This window comes from Musa acuminata, chromosome BXJ2-4 (genome assembly GCF_036884655.1).
Source record: "Musa acuminata AAA Group cultivar baxijiao chromosome BXJ2-4, Cavendish_Baxijiao_AAA, whole genome shotgun sequence".
Taxonomy (NCBI): domain Eukaryota; kingdom Viridiplantae; phylum Streptophyta; class Magnoliopsida; order Zingiberales; family Musaceae; genus Musa; species Musa acuminata.
In genome coordinates this window covers 20,767,501-20,782,112 of record NC_088341.1, presented here as the reverse complement: position 1 = coordinate 20,782,112, position 14,612 = coordinate 20,767,501, and the positions used below count along the sequence as shown (strand labels likewise).

The window sequence follows — 14,612 nt, the reverse complement described above, 5'->3', positions numbered from 1 at the left end:
TCAAGTCACACGTGTCATTACTCACGTGATTGGCTTGCTGGGCACCTATGATTAGCAATCTCCCACTTGACCTAAAGTCAATCACCTATGTGTTTGATCCCTATCAGACCCCTGTGACGCTCAAAGACAATATGAGACAACGGCTTTGTCAGTGGATCTGCAATGTTATCTTCGGATGGAACTCTTTCCATTGCTACATCTCCTCGGGTTACGATCTCTCTGATAAGTTGGAACCTCCTCAGAACACTTCTGATGAGACCCGGGTTCCCTTATTTGAGTAATCGCCCCATAGTTCTCGCAATATAAGGAAGTCGACTTCTCGCTACCCGGCATGACTCTCAAATCTGTGATGAACTTCTTCACCCAAACTCCCTCCTTTGCTGTATATGATGCAGCAATGTACTCCGCCTCTTTGGTCGAGTCAGCAGTAGTATCTTGCTTGGAACTCTTCCAGCACACTGCTCCTCCATTCAAGGTGTACACATACCCTGAATTCGACTTGCTATCATCGACATTAGACTGAAAACTTGAGTCAGTGTAGCCTTCAACCTTAAGGCTACTACCTCCATATACTAGTAAAAGATCCTTAGTCCTTCTCAAGTACTTAAGGATACACTTTACCGCATTCCGGTGCTCCAAGCCTGGATCCGCCTGATATCTGCTCGTGACACTCAGAGCATGCACTATATCAGGCCTAGTACATAGCATGGCATACATGATAGACCCTATTGCTGAGGCATAAGGTATCATATCCATGTTCGCCCTTTCTTAGAATTTTCCATGCCAAACCTTTTGACAATGGTTTCTATGTACCTAGACTAGGACAAGCCAAGCATCCTCTTGGATCTATCTCTATAGATTCTAATCCCCAAGGTATAAGATGCTTCCCTTAAGTCCTTCATGGAGAAGTGTCTAGATAACCAAGCCTTTACTATGGATAGCATTCCTACGTCGTTCCCAATGATGAGGATGTCATCCACATATAACACCAAAAAGGTGATAACGCTCCCACTTACCTTCCTGTACACACAAGGCTCATCTTTGTTCTTAACGAAGTCATAAGATCTGATTGCCTCATCAAATCTTATGTTCCAACTTCGAGAAGCTTGCTTTAGTCCATAAATGGATCTAAGCAACCTACACACCTTATCTGGGCAGTTCTTGGACACGAATCCCTCAGGTTGCATCATATACACCTCCTCCTCGAGGTTCCCATTGAGGAATGCGGTTTTCACATCCATCTGCCAAATCTCATAATCATAGTGTGCTGCAATAGCCAATAGAATTCTGATGGATTTTAGCATTGCTACGGGTGAGAAGGTTTCGTCGTAGTCAACATCTTGCCTTTGACGATACCCCTTAACCACTAGCCTTGCTTTATAGGTCTCTACCTTTCCATCTACTCCGATCTTTTTCTTAAAGATCCACTTGCAACCGATGGGTACAATACCTTTGGGCGCATCAACTAGGTTCCAAACCTTGTTGGAGTACATAGAATCCATCTCAGAATTCATGGCTTCTTGCGACTTCCCGGAGTCTATACTCATAATAGCCTCCTCGTAGGTCTGAGGATCAATATCCTCAACATCCTCTCCTCTAATATGTCCCACATATCTCTTAGGAGGATGGGATACTCTATCAGACCTACGTAAAGTTGAAACTTATGTATTAGGTACCTGAACAGACTCGGGCTGTAGAGTGGTGCTTGAGCTTGGTTCTCCAACCTCGCTCAACTCTATCATTCTCCCATTGTCTCCGCCAAGAATGTGTTCCTTCTCAAGGAACACTACTCTCTTAGCTACAAAGACCTTTTGGTCCTTTAGATGATAGAAATAATACCCACAAGTTTCCTTGGGGTATTCTACAAATTTACATCGCTCTGTCCTTGATTCTAACTTATCAGGGTTGTGTCTTTTAACGTGGGTAGGGCAGCCCCAAATCTTAACAACCTTAAGATCAGGCTTCTTCCTTTTCCATATCTCATATGGTGTAGACACTACCGACTTAGTTGGAACTCTGTTTAGAAGGTAAGCTGCGGTTTCTAGGGCATATCCCCAGAATGAGATGGGTAGGTCAGCGAAACTCATCATGGACCGTACCATATCTAATAACGTACGATTTCTCCTTTCAGAGACACCATTGAGCTGAGGTGTATAAGGAGGTGTCCATTGGGATAAAATATCCCATGGTCCTTGAGGAACTGAGTAAACTCTGTACTTAAGTACTCACCTCCTCGATCTGATCGAAGAGTTTTGATACTCTTTCCAGTCTGGTTCTCCACCTCATTCTTATACTCTTTGAATTTCTCAAAGGACTCGGACTTGTACTTCATTAAGTACGCATATCCATACCTTGAGAAATCATCAGTAAATGTAATGAAGTAGGAGTAACCTCCAATGGCATGAGTTGACATGGGTCCACATACATCACTATGTATGAGTTCCAACAACTCAGTAGCTCTCTCTCCAGTTCCAATAAATGGAGAGTTGGTCAGTTTTCCACGAATGCAAGGCTCACAAGTTGCATATGACACATAGTTGAATGGATCTAGATATCCATCATTTAGCAACTTTTGAATCCTTCTTTCATGGATATGACCTAGCCTACAATGCCACAAGTATGCACTGTTCATCTCATCTCGTTTCCTTTTGGACACATTTACATTCATGATATGTGGAGTAGTGTCTTGCATAAACAAACCTTTATGCAATATTCCTCTTGCCAATCTCCCCTCGGCTTTGCTAGAATTTACAATAAATTATAGATGTGATAAGCAATACTGGTATCCAATACCAATGCACTATCACAAAAATCTGACAATTAGAGATTGATCATAAATGTACCTGAAGCTTCTCCAAGCTTCTATTTCGCCCTTTCTGCAAGGTACTCTTTGTAGTTTCTCTTCCAGTGCCCATCTTTACCACAGTGGAAGCACTGGCCTTTGTCCTTTGCTGGGTATTTCTTAGCAACCTTTGCTTTACCTGGTTTGCCCTTGCCCTTTCCCTTCTTAAGGGACCTTTCTGCTTTCCTTTTCTTTTTGGTCTCACCAGTGTAGAGAACTGGCTTCTCTTTCTTAATAGTACTCTCTGCCTCTCTCAACATATTGAGGAGCTCTGGGAGAGTCACCTCAAGCTTGTTCATATTAAAATTCATTATGAACTGTGAAAAGGAATCTGGTATGGACTAAAGCACAATGTCCGCACATAAGTTATCCTCTAGAACCATTCCTAGACCTGTGAATTTCTCTATCCACTCAATCATCTTTAGGACATGGTTTTGAACTGGTGTCTCCTCAGTCATCCTAGCGTGGAAGAGGCTCTTGGATATCTCATATCGCTTAGTCCTTCCCTGTTCCTCAAACAATTTGCGGACATGTAGGAGAATGGATCTGGCATCCATCTTTTCACGTTGTCTCTGTAACTCAGGAGTCATAGAGCCCAACATATAGCACTGAGCAAGAGTGGAGTCATCAATGTACTTTACGTAGCGAGCGATCTCATCCTCGTTTGCCCCTTCTTCGAGCGTAGGCATCACTGTCTCAAGGACGTACACGATTTTCTCCACTGTGAGAACAATTCTCAAGTTATGGAGCCAATCCGTATAATTTGGACCAGTGAGGCGGTTGACATCAAGTATGCCACGTAAGGGATTTGAAAGCGACATTTTCTGAAAATAAAGATGCAGCAGAAATGAATAACATGCAGATTTTGCAAGAAATAAACTATCAAGATATGGACTTTTATCTTAATATGCTCCCACTATTTTACTAATGAGTCACGCGACACCCTCAACACGTGAAACGGAAGTCTCCGACAGACTTCTAGTGGGGATCAGGATCCAATCAGCGTCTTAGTGTAACCTCGAGGGACTCGACCAATCACACTAAGCCTAAAAGGTAGGCAACTCTTGCCGATCACAACTCCTTGTGATTCCCGTCCTATTCGGCCTCCGAATCACCATGGCCTCGAGAGACTCGACCAACCATGATGCTCGGTTAAGTCAACACCTTCGTTACAAGATGAGTCTGATTTGATGATATACCCTCGAGGGACTCGACTAAGCATACCATGCCCTCAGGTCACCGGTGACATCTCTATGTCGTAAGCAAGATAGCGAATCGCGATATAGGTGAGTCTCGAGGGACTCGACCAACTCAACCTACACCGGGAATCGGTTCCTACTTATAACAATGGAAGGCCACATGGATCAATCTAATTGCCCCACGTTTACCGACTTAATATTATCGAGAGATGTTTCTATGATTTAGTCTCCTAATATAACATGTCACACATATACATATTTAATATATATCTACATCGCATGCAAATATATATACATATCTAGTATGTGTATAAGCAATCACACCAGATGATCATGGACCACAACATAATATGATTAGGCCCGAGCCAGTAGGCCTAATCACTCACATCAAGATCTATGTGTGCAACGGTGCATCTCCATGCCCTATGATCGTTCATCTTGTCCTCGTCGGTTCCGTCGACATCTTGATGCATTTTCATGCATCACGATCGTTCGTCTCGTGGGTCCCGCTATCGCATCCACGCTCCCGCTGCGCCTCCTCATGTGATTACAACTTAATCATAGGCACGCAGGCCTGACAATAAATGAGAAATATAATGGAGGCTCGTAGACCTCAATAATAATAATCACAAGTACACACATCAGACGGTCTATGATCATCTGTCCACACATCATACATCACATGTATAAATAATCATCATCATGTAGAACTACTAGATAATAATAAAAATAATAATCAACTAAACCTTTTAATTAATTAATATTTTCTGAAATCAGGGACATGTAGGGAATTTCTCAATTCCTAAGGGTATTTTCATAATTTGGATAAAAGACAGAAACTGAAATTTCTCAAATCATAGGGGCAAAACTGTTTTTTTGCCCAAAACCCTAATTCCCCCTTACTACCGCCGCCGCCACCCTGCTGGCGGCGGCCTGTGCGGCGGGGCGAGGGCGCTGCCCTCGCTTGCAGGCGGCACGCCCGCTGGCGGCGGTGCTGCTGCAAGTGGGCGCCCCCGCGGGCGGTTCTGCCGGCGGGGCAACGCCCGCAGGTGGTGCCGTCCCTGCAGGTTGGCGCTCCTACGGGCGCCGCCGCCTCCGGGGGCGGTTCTGCCCACGGGGCAACGCCCGCAGGCGATGCTGTCCCGATGGGCAGCCGCCCCTGCGGGGGGGTTTCGCTCGCGGGAGCAGAGGCTACAGGCGCCGCAGTGTAGCCGCTACCCTGCGGCGCCTCACCCCGCGGGAGAAGCGGTCGTAGGCGCCTCTGCCCATGGGCTGCCAGCCTCGCCGGACGCAAGCCTGCGGCAAGCAGGCCACCGGCCGGCTGTTGCAGACACAGCCCCTGTGCTGCCCGCCTTCGGCTGCGCTACACGCACGCAGATCGAGGGCAGCAACTGTTGCTACCCTTCCTTGTTTTTGCGTCAACGATTTTGACGTCAAAATTCTTCCTAAACACAACACACGCAGTTCAAGACCAATCATTCGCACGAACAACCTGGCTCCGATACCACTATTGGGAAATTCTTGGGGGCGACATCATATGCGCAGCGGAAGAACAAGAAAATAAAATCCCCGATTCCCAAAAAGATGTTCGTCGTCGTGCGAAGATTGGTGCGCAAAATCCGCGAAACTTAAAACTGCGTATAGAGTAGATTGTGTTACCTAGGGAGATCGTATATCCCTATTTCCTTGCAGATCCTTAGGAGAGGGTGAAGGAGGTCAAGCGTCCTCTTCTCTAGTGGTGATCCACACAGTAGGGTTGTGACGACGCTCCTCAAAACTCCAGGCCTGCTCTGAGGTGGAGAGGGAGAGGAGAATAGGATAGGCACGCAGAGGAGAATAGGAAAGGCACGCAAAGACTCTAGCCTATGAGGCTCTGAATCCCTCCTATTTATAGAGGTCCCCTATCAAACCCTAATGGGTCCTCCCCTAGTGGGTATTGGATCTGCATCCAATAAGACAAGAGCTCCGTCAGATATCTCATATCTGAACCTCTACTCATCGCAATGCCTACCATATGTGTGTGACCCTCTAGGCCCAATATCGAGCTGGTCGTGAGTCATACCCATCAGAACTCCTTCTAACTCAGTGAATTATTATCTCTGTAATAATTCACTTGACTCATCGACTACGGACGTACTAGGCCACTACGCCGTAGTCCCTACACGATACAGGGGAATCCAATCCATTGGACCTGTCTGTCATTAGTTACCTTGTACCTATAGTCCATTATCCATCTAATATCCTAGAGACCGTATATTGAGCATGGTGTTGTCAGACCCATACGGTTTCTACTCGAGTCTCGCTCTAATCGGATTCTCCCGGAGAACTCTTTCTCTCTCAACCCGAATGACCCTAGCTAGGGATTTATCTGAGCAAGAACACATGGGATATTCCTCTCATGACGCCGAGAGTGGATGATCCTCTATCGACGCTCAATAGCCCTCGTAAGGTTGACTACCACTCCCAATGACCAGTTGTACTAGATCTGGGACAGCCAAACCTATAAGTCTGGTATCAAAGAGTGGAGCAGTCATACAGGACATCCTTGGTGTCTCAAGTCCAAGGACCAGATATACCACTAGGACTACGGAATCGCTGTCTGACAATAAGGCATCATCAACCATCCAGCATTCCGTAAGCGGATCAATCTGTGAACTCATTCTCCAATGAGCACCTGTACTGTATCCCTAGTGTCCCTACATGAGCAGCTATGAGACCAGCTGTATCCATCATATGGTCTGGTATATAGCAAAACAGTCTGTCCGGTTATCACGATGTCCCTCTCGAGTAACCTATGACCGAGATTATTTAGGATATGTGTTTAAAGGTGAATCGATCTCATTATCGTGATCTCATCACGATCCGATTCTCATTGCACAAATCCAAGGACATCACAATATATATATACATTTATGCAATAGTTATAAAGTGATATACGCCAAAATATAATAAGCAAAAAGATTATGTATCAAGTCACACGTGCCATCACTCACGTGATTGGCTTGCTGGGCACCTATGACTAGCAACTTGGCGAAGTACCAAAGCCGCATAATGAGAGCCAGCATAGAAGATGGAACATGGAGCGGAGGCACAGTGCTTTCCTTGGACAAAGGTTAAGGATAAGAACTCTTGCAGAGGCAAGAGCAGGATCATGTTATTCCATGGGTCCTTCATTCTGACGGAGCAGACTCATCTTACATAGTGCCAAAGACGAAGGGAGCTTCTGGGCACATGCATCTTATCTCGGTGAATTTGATGGAGGAACTAAGGTGACTAAACTTATAGGGGCAAAGTTGGATTTAGAAGGCCTTGGCATGGGGCAAGAGGACACGAACGCGGGTACTCTTGAAGAATATTCCATAGTGTTGCCAGTCAAGTTGTCAAGCAGGAAGCGGTGCGCAGCGGAGATTGTGCTGGTAGGGGTAGAGGCCCAAGATCCAAACAATGGTCCACTAATTGCAGCGAAGTCAGTGGACTTCGGGAGCTACTAGGTGGACTGTCCTAGAGCGGTGCTTCATCTAGGTGTGACCCAAGAGCGGGTGGATAAAGGTCGATTGCCAAATGAGCGAACAAAATCAAAGGTGAAAGAGACCCTGCGATGTATTAGCAGAGGCCACACATGGAGGGATCATAATTCAAGTTCATCCCATAAGGATCAGAATGTAATAGAGATGTTACCAGGAGGCAACATGGTGCAGTGGATCGTGGTGGAACAGTTTGTGACAAAGCGACACACACGACATAGTCCCGTGAGGGACTATATCATACAGAGGTATGATCGGGAGCTACTGGAAGCTCCACTTCGGTGAATAACATGACGACAAGAAGGGTTATGGATTCAAGGAGTGAAGGTCATGGTACCGCAGAGACGGGTCTTCCGTGTGTGCATCGAATTTTGCATCGGATGAAAGCCTTGGTCATCAGCATATGGGAGCTGTGTTCCACCAAGGAAAAAGTTCGAATGCAAGTACCAGTGAGTCCCATGGGAGGGACTTGATCAAGCAGAGGTATGACCAAAACAGTTGCAGAGTTGGACTACTCCAAAGCCCATATTCGCTTAAGGGAGCCCGGCAAGTCAGAGGACAAGGTCGAGTAAGCGAACGTTGCTACCAAGGAAGCTAAGGAGAACATAATTGGTGCAAATCCTACAACGTGATGGTAGAGGCCATGCATGGGAGTTGTAGTCTGTCTTTCCATCGACCAAAAGGAGTTGCTTGGAGAACACAGAGGTATTGAAGCAGGGGGTCGAAAGGGGCGAAGAAACGACGATCAGTCCAAAGGGACTTAGCCACCCAAAATCAAGCATCAGTTAGAATGGAGGTGGACTCGGAAAAGTGCCACAAAGACATATCTACTGATCGTAAAGAAAAGAGATGCAGATGCGAGGTGACGGATAGTAGGGTCATGGGCATGACAGCGCCATGGTACCATAGAGGCGGGATTTCCATGAAAGTCATTGATCCCTTGCTCTCATGGAGGGAGAGTGCTTGATCGCGAAAGGGGCCGAGGAGATAGAGCATGCAGAGGCAAACTCTTAAGTACCGAGACAAGGCTGAAGGGTAGAGGCGAAAGAACTTTGTAAGACCGGTGTCAACGAGATTCTCATCAATATAGCCGAAAATGAAGGACTTCGGGTCATGCAAGAGTGTACGACCAAGGAACGAAGCAGGCAATACCCGGTGTTGTACCTTAGCTACTCAGTGGAGTAGATGACAGAGTTGATGGAGAAGACGGTACAATCCCAAATGTGACTAAAACTACTAGAGAGTTACTCCAAGTTGGGGTGAAAACTTCCTGCATTCCAGAAGTTTGATGGCACTGAGAATGTGAATCACAGTAACTAACTCAACGCAAGGAGTGCAAATACTTCAAGTGCTTCAGAAGTGTGAGCAAAGAGCAGGCGAAGGCCAGTAACCAGCTCGATGCATGGAGTACAACCTCGAGGAGGCAGGCAAAGTCAAGTAACCTTTGCCTTCTCAACTCTTAAGAGAATGGGCGAAATCGAGTAGCCCAATTCTCTTATTTATCCAACAAAGGAGCTTTACACGATTCAAAGACCCTTCGAAGATAATGGAAGACAATAGTTGTCAAATCCTCACCAACGGTGATCAGTGCTATTGAGAGAGATTGTCCGTTTCATTTCCCAACGAAATGCCAATCGAAAGCGGAAGTGATGCGAATCTACTTAGAAGTGACAACTAAAAGAAAGAAGAGTCGATGGACATTTTGTGGAGGAAGGACCCAAAACTTTGAAAGTTTGCGAGACGATGCTCGTTAAAGCTCCAACAAAGCATCCACCCAATTCAAGCAACATGTGATATTTGAGAGACTAGTGCATAGTAAAGATGGTTTTTTCCTTCATTTGGAGGATCCGCAGGAATCAACAATGATCAACATAACTCAGTCAACCCCACACTAGAGTCAAAGTCATTGTGAGTTGAAACAGCATAGTAGATCAAAAGTTCGACTAATCAATAAGAGCAGCGGAGAGCAGTTGGGAGCCAAGGAGCGCATTGCACCTAGAGCAGAAGATTGAAGACTCAGCAAAGGCGAGGAGTTTTAGTATCTACAAAAGGCTTCGATGAGGACATCGAAGGAAAAAGTGGGGGAGAATGTCACAGACAAACTTGTAAACAGGATGTTTGATGTAATGCTTATTGTATCTTTTGGTATGTTCATGCTTTGCACAGTATGTAGAGAGACGGCCGAAGGCTTAATAGTCTCATTTTAGTTGGATTTGGTGGTCTCTTTAGGCTTGTAAATAAAGGTTGTGTCATGTGGACACTTGTGAGAGATTTTCGATCTATAGTGGACCATTTTGACCCTTTGTTGTGCAACTGTTCAGAGCTTGTAAAGTATGTTTGTAATTTGCATTGTCTATAAAATGTTTTCGAAATTGTTTGCTTATGGATCCCGAGTTAAGTGTTTTCTCTAACCTGTTTTATCTTTTGTAGATCCTAAGGGACCATGGGAGGCTTTGGGGAGGCTGACCTTTGCGAACGGACACGCAAGGGTGCTGCACAACCTAGGCAAAATCAGCTAAGTCCGTGACACTACGGTCCCATAATTTTCCCCGCATTGGGTTTTCTACATAAAAATTTGGTATCTCACTTTATGATTGATTTATTATTCTAATTTTTATACTGCTTTAGTTAATATTTGATTTTGATAATAAGTTGGTATTTTGATGAGGAATCCATTTTGATACACAAAGAGGGAAAAGAATTATTCCGCTATAATAGTTTTTTCTAACAAGTGGTATCAAAGCATTAGGTTGTTTGGTGCTTTCCTGATATACCTAATTTGTGAGACCTAAAATTTTTTATTTATGAAATTCATTTATATTGATGATGATATGTTATAGTTGAGCTACGATATATATTCTTGATGTTATTATGATTCTCTAGTTATTTTGGAGAAGACTTATTATAAAACTATTATCATTATTGGTGATAGTGGAAGTTTGAGGTAGACTATGGTCCTACAGTTTTTCCCGCATTAGGTCTTCCATATAAAAATTCGGTGTCTCACTTTGTGATTGATTTATTATTCTACTGTTTATGTTGCTCTAATTAATATTTGTTTTTGATAACAAGCTGATATTTTGATGAGCAACCTATTTTGATACACAAAGAAAGAAAAGAATTGTTCCGCTATATTATTTTTTCCCAACATAATGGACATCAATTGATAAGCTTCACAATATCATTTGATAAGAATTCTTTTTGAACGTGAAGAATTATTCACTTTCAAAAGATATTATCATAATATTATAGTCTGGAGATAATATGTTTTAAGTGTTTTAATGGACATCAATTGATAAGCTTCACCTTAAATATTATTGATAAGAACTCTTTTAAAATATGAATAATCATCCGCTTTCAAGATGAATCCCGAATGACTATACATGTGATGGGAGTTATTTTTTAGGCTATCTATGGAGTTAATTTTTTCTCTTTATTAGATATTTTTAATTCTCTAATTTCTCTACCAATGTAGAATTAAAATAATATTATTGAAGGCCTTAGTTGATGAGTAAATATCTCTTGAGCAATTTACCAAATAGCACCCCCCTATTTGTTTTTATCGGACAGCACCCTTATGTATTGATTTGAACGAAAAAACTCTCATTTTTAGATTAAATGACATCAAAATCTATGTAGATTTTTTTGTTTTTTTGTTTACTGGATGCGTTAGATTCAATTTATATTCCCCTCCTCCACCATCCTCTCTCCCTCCTCTTCCACCTCTACTTTGCCTCCTCCTTCTCCCACTTTAAGTTAGTATCTTGTTTGCCTCCTCCCCCTATGTCATTATCCTTCTTTCCCTTTGCTTTCTCCTCTTTTTTTTTTTTTCTTCATTCGCTTCCTCCTCCTACTACGCCTCCCCTCCATCTTTACCTTATCTTCTTTCTCTCTCTTTGACACTCCTCCACCTTCCTTTGTCTTCTTATATTCCTTCTCCGTCGCTCCCTCCCTCTCATTCTCTTCCTCCTCATAATTTACATAGAAAATGCTCAGTTATGCTCTTATTTATAATACATATATATATATATATATATATATATATATATATATATATATATATATATATATATATATTCATCATAAAATAAATAATTAGTATAATTCTGGTTAGAATCATATTCTAATTAAATTGTGTAAATTTTAGTAATTAATTATTCTACAATTCTCTAAAAAAAGTATTACTAATTTTAAACTTAGTTACTGATCTGAGTGTAACTATGTCAACTTTAATTTTAAGAAGACAATAAATAATGAGACATGAAAGGATATAGAGGAGGAGGTCAAGGGGAAAGGAGAAGCGATGATAGAGGGGGAGGTAAGCTAGGAGGAGAATAATGACATAGAGGAGGATGCGGAGTGGGAGGAGGATTGGGAGGATGGATGACGTGAACTGGTTGATTGGATTAAATTGGTTCAAAAAATTTTAAAATTTATGATAAAATTCATATTTAAAAAATATCATTCGATAAAAATGAATATAGAGGTGTTATCCAATAAAAAATCAATAGCAGATATGTTGTTTGAGCCATATTTAATTATTTATTATATGCTAAATTCTGAAATTAATTTTTATACAATAATAAATCGATTTATAAATTAATTTATAAAATTTTTTAAACCTAACAAGATTTAATCATGGGAGCCATAGATAAAATCTATTTATCAATTTTACCAAATATAAATATCACATTTTTTGCTATAGTTTCAATGTTTTGACGTACGATTTGGTTTGACATTAAAAATGAGACGATGATCAATTGCTATCAACTTGACTATTGATCACATGCATTATTAACATCATTCAAAGCAGTAAATAATCTTTATTATTATCTAAAATTTAAAAACAATTCCCTTGAAAGAATATCATTTTTATTTTTTTAAGAGTACATTTTTTTTAGTGCCTCATATTTTTTTTTAATCCCATAGATGCCTTTCCTTTTCTTCCTTTCTCATTTGTCACTTCAATCGCCTTCGACGTTGCTCGCCCTTGTTGCACTCGTTGCCTCTACCTCCATCCCTTGCTTCTATTTTCGAGATCTTATTGTTTTTGTGTAGTGTCTTTACCACTTGTGATACTCATTGTCTTTGTCTATACCCTACCTATTATCGTAAGATCTTACCCTTCCTTAACTCCATGGGACAAAGATAAAAGGACTTATGGTGAAGATGTTTCTATGCCCTTTTTTTTCTATGGGGTGAAAAACTAAAATCTCATAATGGAAACCTTGCGATGCAAATAACAAACGAAGAAACATAGAGGTAACATGCACGACACCATCATTAATAAAAAAAATGAGACCACACGATGATAGATAGGGATAGATGCGATGGATATGATTGATAAAAAAAATCATCACATAAAAAATGACAAAACGAAAATAGAGGGTAAAAGCGAAGAGCGCGTAGGCGCTAGACAAAAAATAAAAAAAAATTATGTGATTAAAAAACATGAGACACTATATGAAAAAAGGAACAGGGTGCTTGAGAGAAAATTTTTTTTTTTTGGGCAAATGATCCAAAATTAAATGTGTGATATATAATTATATATGACAGTTTTTTTTCCCTTCGATAACCACATTAATTAAATGGGGAAGTAAAAGCGACGCGGTGTGCTGCGGACCAGCAGCGGGCCCACCGATCCGAGTAACGCGGCGTGTAAGGGCAACCTGTGCGGCCGACAAGGGAGCCACGCTGACGCCGTGACTGCCGTCACCGCTCTCCCGCGACCTGTCGTTTGCCCGTCAGTTGACGCCGTCGCCATGCGGCAGCCTTCCGTCAATTCAAAAGCGCGGCGATAGAGACGTCGCCGCCCAGCCACCCCCAACGCCCAACGCTCGCCGTGCTCCGCGTGCCACGACAGCGCCGCGTGCCACGTGGCCTCCGGCTAAACCAGGAAACCAAACTCTAATCAACGTCATCTTCCTAACGTTACCCTCGTCTTTTCGTTATACGCACTCCGCTTCCACCGCATAAAAAGATGTGTGCACGGAACCTTTTTTTTTGCTTTGTGCACGTGAAAAGAAGAATATCGGTGTACGTTTACCAAATCCCTGTGCATCACTAATCCAATGCGCTGGGCGGCGGCCGAGTGCGGTCAAACCGCCCGTGGACTCCGCCCCATCCTTGCCCATTTCACCGCTCCCACCGCTTTCTCCCCTCCTCTCTCCGCCTCTATTTATACTTCCCCGCCCACTCCTCTGGAGAGCCAACGACTCACTCGTCTTCATCTATTTCTCCATCGATCGTAAGCGCTCGAGAATCACATACAACGATGGCTCCCAGAGTTTCCAACCCAGGTGGCGAGGGAGGCCATGGCGCGGTCGTCGGCGGAGATGGAGACTGGAAGGGAACGCGCTACCGTGGCGTCCGGAAGCGGCCATGGGGCCGGTACGCGGCGGAGATCCGGGATCCAGCCAAGAAGTGCCGCGTCTGGCTCGGCACCTTCGACACCGCCGAGGAGGCCGCGCGCGCCTACGACGCCGCCGCTCTCAGGTTCCGCGGCCCCAAGGCCAAGACCAACTTCCCTTGCCCCGTCGACCCCGCCGCCGCCGTCGCAGCAGCCCCAGCCGGATTCGGTTCCATAGCGGCGGCTCCCGCCAGCACCAGCAGCAGCACCGTGGAGTCGTCTACCCCGTCGAGGCAGCGGGCCGCCAGACACCCACCTCTGGATCTCGACCCCGGGCAACCGTCCGCCCGGTTCCTCTTCCCGCACGCCGCTGCGGCGGTGGCAGCATGCCCGCGTCCGCTGGTGCTCTTTGATCCGATCGCCGCTTCAACGAAGGCTGCAGCGGCGGCAAAGGCTGTTCGGCCAGCGATGGTGAAGGTGTTTCGGAGTCTCAGCGGGGTCGAGAGTGACTCAGACTCGTCGTCGGTGGTTGATTGTCCTTGCTCGCCATCGGCCTCGCCGAAGGGGAGGGTTCGCTTCGATTTGGATCTCAACATGCCTCCTCCGCCGGAGGTTGCCTGATCCAAACGCCCGGAAACTATTATAGTTTCTTTGTAAATATATGCATCTTTTTTTCCTTTTGACAACATAGCATTGGT

At 43.9% G+C, this 14,612-nt stretch overlaps 1 protein-coding gene across 1 annotated transcript in view; it reads left to right on the top strand.

Annotated features, from left to right (window-relative positions):
- Positions 1 to 13,632: 13,632 nt before the first annotated feature.
- Positions 13,633 to 14,612, top strand: part of LOC103974142 (ethylene-responsive transcription factor 11) — a 1,027-nt gene continuing 47 nt past the window's right edge. The window contains exon 1 of the mRNA XM_009388905.3: positions 13,633 to 14,612. This exon is cut by the window's right edge and continues 47 nt beyond it. Coding sequence (XP_009387180.1) covers positions 13,840 to 14,535 — 696 coding nt within the window. The 5' untranslated portion in view covers positions 13,633 to 13,839 and the 3' untranslated portion in view covers positions 14,536 to 14,612.